The sequence below is a fragment of the Bactrocera dorsalis genome, chromosome 5 (genome assembly GCF_023373825.1).
Source record: "Bactrocera dorsalis isolate Fly_Bdor chromosome 5, ASM2337382v1, whole genome shotgun sequence".
NCBI classification, from domain to species: domain Eukaryota; kingdom Metazoa; phylum Arthropoda; class Insecta; order Diptera; family Tephritidae; genus Bactrocera; species Bactrocera dorsalis.
This window is the reverse complement of record NC_064307.1, coordinates 2141143-2152857: the sequence shown is the minus strand read 5'-3', so window position 1 is coordinate 2152857 and position 11715 is coordinate 2141143. Positions and strand designations below refer to the sequence as shown.

The 11715-nt window shown below is 34.0% G+C and overlaps 1 protein-coding gene across 1 annotated transcript; it reads right to left on the bottom strand.

Annotated features, from left to right (window-relative positions):
- Positions 1-7503: 7503 nt before the first annotated feature.
- On the bottom strand, positions 7504-11709 carry LOC105232708 (uncharacterized). The gene is made up of 3 exons (XM_011214489.4): positions 11533-11709; positions 8234-8317; positions 7504-8032 (listed from the first exon to the last, which is right to left on the bottom strand). The coding sequence occupies exons 1-3, from the start codon at positions 11576-11578 to the stop codon at positions 7875-7877; spliced, it is 288 nt and encodes a 95-aa protein (XP_011212791.1). The 5' UTR covers positions 11579-11709; the 3' UTR covers positions 7504-7874.
- Positions 11710-11715: the final 6 nt, after the last annotated feature.

Sequence of the window (11715 nt, the reverse complement as noted above, 5' to 3'; positions counted from 1 at the left end):
TAGTCGAAAAAGTTTTTTCGTATTTTGTCAATAGATGTCGTTGCAGTCGTATATAAAAAAGTTACAGCTGTTCAAAAATTAGTGAAAATAAATTCGCTACTTTTTGAAAGTTTTATATAAAAAAGAAGAATGCCACGCAAGTCACCAACGAAATTTGTGAAGTTTACGGAGATGATGCTGTATCAGTTCGTGTAGTACATCAATGGCTTGCTCGCTTGCGTTCTAGAAATTTCGAAAGTTCGACTTACACTGATGAAATGATGTCTCTAGCGAAAAAATGGTAAAAAGTGATCGACCAAAACGGTACATATTTGTTTATTATGTCTTAAGCCGCCTTTGAATTGTTGATTTATTAGCTGTTTAGATCGATAGAAGTGAGTTTATCACAAGCCATGTCAGAAAGGAACGAGCAAATAAAAGCAGATAAATTGCTGATTATTAACCAAAAATATTCCATAAAAAGAACTGAAATGCATAATTTATTATGTTTAATTAGACCTTCCTTTAATTTGTTTTTTAATTCTGATTCAGAGAGTTCGAACGTAAGATTTCCTGTTTGTTCAATTTGGATGAAATTTTACGGCGTTCTTATGGTAAGACACAATTGCTATAAAACGCAGAAGGAAAATCATGTCACCTTCACCACGGATTCTAGCTCAAAAGTTTAAATTAAGGGAAAGGTTGGCTCCAATTATGGTCTTTAAATGTTGAGATCGCTACCAGAAGAAAATGAACATGCTTTCCAAATTCTTGTTTTCTTGCAGATACTGAATTTCATTTATTTCGAAAATACGGCCTTATGAATTAAGAATAAGAGTTAAGTAAAATAATGTACTCTTTTAATCTTAAACACACACAATTTAAGTTATTAAACCTTTAAATACCTCCTCTTTAAGTCCACTTAAGTTATCCTAACATTTTGAAAATGATCTATAATCGTTTTATTTCGAGTTAAGTGAAAAATAATTGATAACGTTATAATAATAGTATTATTATTGTTTTTAGTAGAGCACATATTTTATACTATCTATTTTTCACTAGCATGCTTAGTTAAGTTGTTTTGTATCGCTTACTGTGATACAATAGGTTTTAGTTAGTGCTAAACTGTTTGTTATTCTCAAAATTTGTTAGCAAAGTGTGAATTTATCATCAAAACACATCTTTGATTACTTAAAATATTCATAACAATTAAAATATGTTATATATATGTGTATAAGCCAACATCTGGAGATAGCAACAGCTAAGACACGTTCGTGCTTGTAGCGGAACATAAATAGAGGTGACTAAATATGTATGTATGTACATACATGTAGAATTTAAGTATTAATTTAATATACAAGCGGGTGCTAAAAGTGTTTTTAGTTCAAAAACAGCTCGTGATTCACTATGCAACATAAATACTATTATTTTTTTTAATATTTTATTGGATCGGTCTTTTTTTGAGCCTAACAATAAGTTATAAAATCTTAAATCTATTTAAAAACTAAAAACTAGATAAGCTCAAACACGTGGTTGAGCTTTTTTGGTAGAACGTTGCTCTTTAGTACGCAGACATATCTCTTCTTTTTAGGCGTGTTTGATCGTAGAAATGTCCTGGAGCATTAGCCAATGGGTTGGGTGACCTCGGAGTTTGGATATATAATTAATTCTACTGCCCTCTACTTTTTTCTTTGCCATAGGAATACCTAGATCTTTATGGATTTTGTTTATTACGCATTTACCAAGGCGAACACGTGTTTGTTCTAAGCACTCTCGATTGGAACCTTTGAACTATGTACATATATCAATGTTAGTTGCACAGGTCGTACCCCACATTTGAATGCCATACATCAGAATCGGTTTTATGACCGCATTGTACATAAGCACTTTATTGTCTAGGCTAATTTTAGAGTGTTTATTTATAAGACAATTCAAAATTGCCGCTCTTATCTTGATGCAAGTTATTTTACTCGCTATGTGTTCCTTCCACGTAAGTTTTCTATCTAGATGAATACCTAGATAAGTTACTTCATTCGTTTGAGGTACTAAAACATTGTTAATTTTTACTTCCGGGTACATTTATGGTCATGCTAACACTTTTGTTCTTTCACATTTAAACGGCAGTTGGCTAGAAATATTACTAAACAGTATTATCTGTGCTCAAACGCTTTTCTTTTTTCGTTAGTAATTCTATTTACTTGCTCTATCGTGCTATGTTTCGCATGAAATCCGAATTGGTGGGTTGGTCTTGTATTATTTTCGTGGAGGAAAGGACCCATCTTTGATAGTAGTACTTTTTCAAATATTTTAGAAAGACAGCGTAGAAGGCTGATTGGTCTGTGTGAAGACGGCTGTGCTAAGTCTTTACCAGGCTTATCTGTCGAAATAAACTGCGACTTTTTCCATGAAATTGGATAATATCCGAAATTAAGAATTACATTGAAGAACAAAGAGAGCACCTCTACAGCAATATTTGGTAACTCAATTAGCATTTTTGAGGTAATATTATCCAGTCCTGGCAATTTTTTTCGATCAAATTTTCTATGCGATTTGAGAACAATTAGTCCTTTCTTCGTTGCTTTGAGCCCAAATAAAAACAAATGAAAAATAAAAAGTAAGCACGAATCGAAAAAAACCTTAGAATTTTCAACCAACCCTAATATACGTATATATGTATAGCTTGCTTTGACTTGAGCCCCCACCTAAACGTACGGCATGTGCCGTTCGTCTAGAGAATTTGCATTGCTGTAAATACTTCCGGTCGGATGCACACCAAACTCAAGTACAGAAACGATTTAACGGTGTAGAAAAAATTGAGGAAGTACAAGGAAATTGACAAAAAGGCAAAACTCCCGAGTAAACGTTACGTTGCACAGCGCTATGTTAAGAGCAACGAAGATGTTGCATAGGTTCCATAGCCACCGCGAACGCCGGACGCTGTTGGCAGCTGAGGTTGTTTTAATTTTTGTGAATGAAATATATATCGGATATTGCTTATTATTTTTCAAATATTTATTAAAATGTGCGTAATGTATAAGATATTAGTTTTGAGAGGTTAGGGTTTAATTTTTTTCTATTTTTAATGGTAATACAAAATTTTGGTTAATGATTTTTTTTATAAAATCTCTTTGCCGAATTGAGCGGAAAAGTTTAGCAAGACGGGCTCGCTCTGCAAAAGTTTTCGAAAACGTTTTACGAAGTTTCCAAAAAGAATGTATCTTTGAATATATACGTGGATGAACGTAATAGGAGAATGAGATTTATGGAATCTCAATGCAAATTTGAAATTCCGAGTACGTGTTGCTACTCAAATAGAATTCATGAGATATCTATTTCAAAATAGTCATAGCTGTGAGTGTTTGCCAACAGAAGTTTATGTTTGAGGAGGCCGGCTTGGGCTTAAGCTTACCATGCTTAATGCCTACATATATGTATGCGCATATTACATCGGATTACAAGCAGTGTAGTGATTATTAAGACACCTATCAACATACAAGTGTGCACGACGACTTTCATTAACTTATGGATATTTGAATACATACATACTCTCAGCAACTCCCGTAACTCAGGCAAATGCCCACATGTACGATATTGAGTTCAGCACTATTCAAGACATGCATTTAATACGTACGCCTCTACAGGTTCAACTTAATAATATGGGATATTGAGACAATCCTTACATAGGTAACGATTATTGAGAGCACCGTGAACATATCACTATCAACAGTTCAAAATATAGGGTGGCTTTTGAGGTGGTAGCATTTATGCTCAGTGTACTTAAACAAATTACGATTACTCATTACTGGAACAATGTGTAACATAAGAATCGCCGAAATTTATTTTCAATTTCCAATGCACTTGCGCCAACGTTTTTCCCATCTGCGGAACAGTTGTTAAAGTCAATTTCCGAAATATCTTTCAATACGCGTAGCGACACACGTTTAAGGTCTTCAATTGACTTAAAACGCTTTCCCCGGAGCAGTCGTTTGAGTTTGTTGAATAGAGAGAAGTCACACGTAGCTAAATCAGGCGAATACGCGATATTGTTTGAAAATTTGGCGAAAAAGTTATAAAGAATCAACGCAGTATGCGACGATGTATTATCGTGGTGCAAGAACCAAGAATTGCCAGCCATTTAGTCCGGCTTGTTTTTACGGAATAGCTTCCCGAAAACGACGTACAGCACTAAATAATGAAACTAATGTTGCCGTTGGTCAGCGTCGATATCTCTTCTTCTGTAATAAGACCAGCTTCGATGGAAAGAGTGGGGTATAATTGAACCAAGAAGGTTGGCCGCCGTAGCAGAGTAACAGAAACTCTGCTTAAACACTGAAAGTACTACCATTTGCGAACAAAAATCCCACATCCGAAGGAGATCCTATAAAATATATACATATATAAATGATCAGCTAGCCGAGCTGAGTCGATTTACCCTTATCCATCTACGTGTAACAGCTCAATTTAAAAGTTCCGGACTTAACATGGTAAAACACATATTTTTGGAAAATTTCGTTTTATTGTATGCGGATGCAATTCGAAGCACAATGAATGGATTTTTACCATCGTTTTCACTGACTTCTGACATGGTGCATTGTTTCGGTGTTGAGGGTCGTTACATATTCGGTGAAGTCAATAAAAATGATTCTATGCGCAACCCAAAATACAGACGCCATAACCTTGCCAGTCAACTGTTTCGTTTTTTTACGTTTTGGAATGGGTTCATAGTGCACAGTCGAATTTGGATGACCATCTATTGGATTTTAGAGTGAAATGATGGATCCATATTATGGGTTAATTACGCTTGAACACCTCCAAACGCTACTCCGAATCATCAACTCGTTGTTATTTGTCAAAAGTGAGCTCTCATTACTCCCATTTTGAACAGAGTTTCCTCCTACCCAAATTCGTGAATGATATGCTGTACACGTTCTGTTGATATCTTTAGAGTGTCCGCTATCTCGAATAACTTCACATAACGGTGATCCAAAATTATTTTGCCGACTTTTTTTATGTTTTCGTCGGTAACAACCTCTTTTGGGCGTCCACTGCGTTCACCATTTTCCGTGCTCAGCTATAGCATACAGCTTATTGGATTTTTTTTTATTTGGGAAGGCTTTGAAAGATGCGATGCAACCGAAGTTGATGATTTTTTTTTAATTGTAGTGGGCGTCAATATCTGCTGCGATGATTAACGAAGTGGAAACCTATTTCCTTATTAATATTCTTTATTCGAAAAAAAAATCGTGTGTTAAAAGAACCCACAAAATTTTGAATCCAATGCATATGCGTTTCACATGTGTAAAAGTTTAGGAGCTTTGCAAAAATAAGCTGTATACTTTTAGGCGCATATTAGAAGCTTGATTGTAATCAGCTGGAAAAAAGTCATTAGATTTCGATTGTACTGTACCGGATATAAACAGAGCAATGTAACAATATTTAAATACTATATTGATGTGAATATGTATGTATATACCGTTATATTATTGAATGTTATTTTTTGACAATTTCGACTTTCTGCTATATAAAAGTGTATTAAGCAATACTAAAAGCGTCTAACAAAGCGGCGAAATAAAAATAGCTAGTTGTTTGAATGTTAGTGTCATTTGCTTTGAAGTTTGTTTGCTATTTAGCAAAATTCCAAATAATAGTTTACGGCTTGCCATGTGTACAGTTGTGTTAAAAACTAAACACACGAAATTAAGTGACAAGTGCTTGCAAAAAAATAATAATAATTTTAAGCGAAAATAAAAGTCAATTTTTTATTTCTCGATTGCAAAGTGGTAAAGTAGAAAAGTGAAAAACAAAGTGTTTTATAAAATCATTGGCCTGCGCTCTAAATTGCTTGTCAAACACATAACCACAATTATACGTATGTATGTGGTATATTTAAGTTAGTTTTATTTGCTTTGTTTTCCATTTAGTCGGTCGTCTATTGAATTTGCTGAAATACCAACTCAAAAGCTACAAAAACATTTACTGCCAAATGCCAATGCAAACAAAGAAAGTATTGAATTGAAAATATAAAATTCATTGAATCGCATAAAATGGAAAACACAATAGCAGATTAAAGCGAATTACCGTTGCATTAGCAAGGATTGCTTAAAAATACATTGGAATTTTATAAAATCGGTGCTTTCTCCGATTAACATATTAAAGTGTTAAATAAAAAATTTTCTTAATAAATGATACACATTTTTAAGTCTAGCCAAGGCTCTTTAATTATTGAAATAACTCTTATTGACTTACAATTTGTAAGAAGACGGCAACTCTCTTTCTAAAAGTATTTGCAAATTCCAAATTCTCTGTTGAATCTTATACATATATGATTTTTTTTAAATCTAAAAAAATTGTAATTTAAAAAAATGTTCGTAGAAAATTTATTTATTTATTATTTTTTTGAATTATATTGTTCAAACATGTGTCAACTCTCCTTTTCCCAATGATAAATTGAATATGTCATTCTTCACGAAAAAATCTCCAGCAGAAATAATATTAAATTTTCATTATTGTTTTACTTTTGTACAAGACTAATATTTCTAAACAGTTGGCAACACTGTTAAAAAACATGCTCAAGAGTAAGATTTCCCAATCTCTATAGTTTACATTGTTTCCATATCTTACATATATTACTAAAAATTAGCGAACAAATGGCAACCTTCTACCACTTTTATTTAAAAATTCAGTTGATGCTTACTAAATTGCTCCAACATCTCAAACTAATTTATTTACTTTGTTAGCAAAGCCATTAGTTAGTTGGTAATGATATATTTTTTCCTTTGTTGCCATACGTTTGCCTCCACTCGTACGCATGCCCACATGCGCCCTGCCATACATCCACTCTATTTTGCAGGAGCGTATAGGAAGTATTGTTCAATTTTGACCAAAATACAATGAACTGAGTTGTGCTGTTTTGAAAGGTTTCGAAACATTTATTAATTAAACTGCAAGTGTTGGAGAAGGCAAAAGGCCACAGAGAGAGCAGAGCATTAAAGCGAAAAGTACCCAAAAGGAGCAGCGTTCAGCTCAGCTGTGCTGCAACATGCAGTAGGTGCATTTATCAGGGGTTGCAGCAAAAGTAAAGTTTTTAATTAACAAAAAACAAATTAAGAAAAAATAAATGAAAAACAAAACGGAGTAAGAAAAACCGAACCGAAGTGAAAATTATAATGTAGCGGTAAATGTTGGGGAAAAATTGCAAAAGTTAATGCAAGTGCAGCATCGAGATAAGCGAAGAAAAGCTAAAAAGGTTCGGGAAGAAAAGGGCAAACTTTGCGGAAGCAGGAATAGCGGAGACATAGATGCTGGGGAGGGCAATACCGGAATGTGCATAATCGCATATTTGGTATGGTCTCAAAGCAATAGCTTGCAACTGATAGAACGAAAATTGAGCAGGGACGCAGAGCGTATTTCAAAATGTAACTTTGTTAAGTGAAAATTTGCAGTGACATCAAAATTATGGGCCATGTGCTGCAATCAATAAACTGATGTCAATTAAGAAACTTACCACTAAGAAAAAAACATCGATTTAGAACGATTAAGATCGTTTATTAGGATTTTGTAAAAAAAAAGAAAATACAATCGAAATGTGTGCACTGAAGCTAGAGCTTTCTTTGCTGCGGTAGTAATGGATATTTAGTAGATGATTGCTATTGTCATAATCTGTTATTAATTACAAAAAAATAGTGTTGTTGTAATGCTAATGATATGCACTAGAAATATATCAGGTCGTTTGCATCAGTCACTCGTTTGGCTGCGATGTTTTTCATATAAGTTTCACGGTTTTTGTTTTCACAAATGGGTTTGTGAGTTTGTGTTCATGTATTCATGTATGTGTTACAGTTTTCAATATTTTTACTGAAATTTTATTATTTTAATATTGAATTCGATATTTTCGCTTAAACTTCTTGTTGTTTCGCTGGCGTATACGTGTTGGTCTCCTGTGCTGGCTTGGCAAGTATCATACGATTCATGACCAAGTAGAGCGCACCGCCGAGTATGAGTTCGCCAATACCTATGAGGACGGCTAGCAGCCAGCCGGGTATAGCCATGCCAGCTAAAAAGTAAAAAAATATTCATGTAAGTGAGATTATATGGCAGAATTAAGGATAAATTTAAATATAATATATATATATAAAATAATAAAAGAGAAATAAATAATATAATTTTTTTAATTTAGTTTTGAACAGTTTAGATAGAAGAACGGCCAATTGTTGTGCATATAATGAACCAAACCTTCTTCTTATGCTCAACTTACTAAAGTAGCGGCGTGTGAGTGTCCTACGTCCGCGCATCACACGCCTGGTCGCCTCAGATTCCTGTGTGCAGAAAGCAAGCAGAACTGAAAAAAAATTAATAAATTAACGAAAATGTGATTTTCTATTTCAAGTCTAAAATATTTTAATTGAAAACAGGTGTATCATTTGGATATATGTATATTGTATGCCTCCATACAAAATATTGAAGAAATTATACCAAAAATTTATATAATATTGATTTTGATCATAAACTTTAAATAGTAAAAAAACTAAGTTTAGTAAATAATTTCTGCAAAGACTTCAAGATAAGAAATTATCAAATTCGACCCGGACTACATCTTCACGTATCCTAAATGTAAATTCTTTATTGGAGGCCATTTTAAAATTTTCTTTACAAGCATGCCAAAACTAAATGCGATTTTCCATACGCAACTGAGATGGCTTTAATGCTTTCAGCGATTTTTTGTCTTTTTCGCTTTTGGTTCACTTTAGAGCACCGTTCGTCAGATTCTTGAACAGCTTAGACGTCGTATTTATTAACTAAAATTTCGTCACCATTAATGATGCGTTTGATGAACGTAGGGTCCTCAGCTACGCAGCCAAGCATCTATTTTGCGACCGTTGGAGAGGTCGCACGATACCGAGCTTTGAATCCATTGGAAACAAAAAATTTCAAGCAAACTCTTGTTAATCTTTTTCCATTGCAAATATCTGCAGAAAAACTTTTCTCGTCTAATGAAAAAGCTGCGCAACACACCCTAATTGGCATATGGAGATCAAACTTTACACGAATATCAAAAACGTTGTTCCAACCTTAAAAAACTACGCTCACAGTCTGGGTCGAATTTGATCAGCTTAATCTAACCTAAGAAAACCTGATATACATTATCTGGTAACCCTTCGAAACTAACTACTTTTGGAAATACCTCCGCCTGTCAAAAAAAGCTTACTTAGATTCTTAGACCTTTTATTATCCATGTAAATTTTGAATCAAGTTTTCACTTCTATTTTTATTTTATGCTTTGATACTATTCGTAGGATAATGTTCTCAACTTTAGATCAACTTTACTGATGGATTTTATGAAAATGCGTTTGATGGAAACAATTTATCTGAACAAAGGACTTTCTATAGAAAATAATTTATTCTGGAATTAAATGTTTGGCTTCACACTTACTTTTAAGCGCAAATACTCCGTGAATTGCCAATATTTAATTCCGACTTTGTCGTAAGTCTAATCAAATATTAAACTATGGACGAATGTATTTTGCTGGAGTATGAAAGGCTGAGGTTTATCTTGAACATTTGGAGTATACATATGTATGTATGCACATACATGTAGAACAATTTTTTTTAAAGTTCTCAAAAAATGTTTGAAATGTTTTCCAGCTTGTCCACGTGTAATTGAAAAGTATTTGTGTACTTGCATCTGACAGAATGCAATGCTAATATTTTATTTCAGAGTTACCTAATCCGAGTGAAATAAATTCCGAAAATTCATTACCGCCTGCAACTAAAATGCAGGCTATGACACTGACTGAGCCTTATAAAGAATGCCTCTATTCCAACAGCACTTTTTACATTAAAATAACAAATAAACGTGCACACAGACATATGTACGAACATGTGTAAATCACGCAGACTGAACATACATATGTATGCCGTTCGTCAGTGCATTAATGTCGATGAAGCGCACCGGAAAAATCTGCATAAAAATCCATTACTTACGCAATACGGGGAAACAGGTAAAAAAAGCAAGAGCAAAAGCAACAATGGCCTAAAGTAAACCTCGTGCGAACGGTAGTAAACACACAAGAAACAAACATCGAAAAAGAACGACGAAAAATGTAGCGGAACTCGATAAATAAAAGCCATTTTTTGACCCGACAAAAAGTGCAGTAAAAGGCAAAAACCAGTTCATCATCATCAGTGTCACTATCAACGTCGGACTCTCGCGTACCTCCAGCATCCGCTGCAGCATTGTATAACCCACAACACCGCAGTTACGTGAAATATAACAACAATGTTGCCACAGCGGTCAAGCAAAGCGAAAAAAAACTTAAATAAAGAAAATAATATGGTGGCAATGTGGTGCGGTGGGGGGCCGCTGCAAATGGTGCTGGTTCAGGTGCACACGCGTTGGCGACGCCCATAAAAATTGGCTAACCTCCGGTATTGGACAACGCCCAGCGCCAGCGTGAGGTGCACCTGTGGCAACTGGTGAATAGTTCCCTTTTTTATCTGTTCTTTGTTAGTGTTTGCGTTGCATAATTCCATTTTGTTATTCTATGCGAGCGTGTGTAAGCGGCTGTCTCGATTTAATTTATGTAAAAACTAAACATTCTTGCTCCAACTGTTGCTATTGTTGCTACAATCACATCCCTAACACCTTAAGCCTATTCTCATAAATTTGTTCATACTTATGCTCCACCCTTTCGTGACAGTTTTGTCTATTTTGGCCTTCTGCTTCGCAATAAATGCCGATTATACATATATGCAAATCTGACAATAGTTGCATTGGCTGCAAGTAACGGAAATTGTGAGGCTGTTATTTTTTGGCGATAGCAATGGGTTTTATTTTTAGTCACTAGTATCTTTCACGCTTTTGAAAGCTTTTATGGTTTTTTTATTTCGCATCCGGAATTTCTAAAAATTTGGTTTGTATTCTCTTAAGTCATGACATGAATGAAGCTAAATTATAAAATTGAAATTTTTCAACCACTTTTTGCGATATATTTTTCTATAATAATATTTAATTTTTTTTAAGTAATACACTTCCTTACTTTTACAGTAATTTAAGTAACTTTATCACATTAGTACTTGCAACGGTGACCTCTTTCATATACATACATATGAACATACCGCGATTCCGAGGTATTCGGAATTCATTTGTGTTGAAGATTCTAGCATAACTTTCATTTATTCACCAGTTGTTGTATTTCCATGTGGTTAATGACTAACAATAACTGTATTTATGTGTATGTACAATAACAATTTTTTGTAAAGTGAGTCATCTTTGTTTTGCTTATCTTTTGTAAATAAATACCAACAGCACTGATAAGCGTAGAAAAAATGTTTGTAGAGTTTCACTTTTTTATCGAGCAGGTGTAGAGAATTCCGAACCGAAGCATGTTGCCAATGTTGCATAAATTTCAAAAGAACAAAGAAATATACACACTTACATATACTTATGTAGCATATGTATGTATCACATACGAATTTATGTAGGTCAAGCACACAGAGAAACATAAAGTGTTATATACATACATAGTAATATAGATATCTATAAGTATTTTTTACCTAGAAAGATCACCAAATAAGTTGCACTCTTTTTCACCAAATGCATTTTGTAATAACTTCTTCCGAACTGGAATTTAAAAATTAAATGAAAATATTTCGTTGCACTTATACAAAGCACGAGTCGTTCTAAAATTTAGTAAGATTTCTATGATGGTCTTCGTTAAACTGAACGGATAGCACCAA

Coding starts and splice junctions, on each gene's coding strand:
- LOC105232708 (XM_011214489.4), bottom strand. CDS start 11,578: ATGCATTTGGTGAAAAAGAGTGCAACTTATTTGGTGATCTTTCTAG. Junction 8,318..11,532: donor TTATTTGGTGATCTTTCTAG/GTAAAAAATACT, acceptor ATTTTTTTTCAG/TTCTGCTTGCTTTCTGCACA. Junction 8,033..8,233: donor ACTCACACGCCGCTACTTTA/GTAAGTTGAGCA, acceptor TTTACTTTTTAG/CTGGCATGGCTATACCCGGC.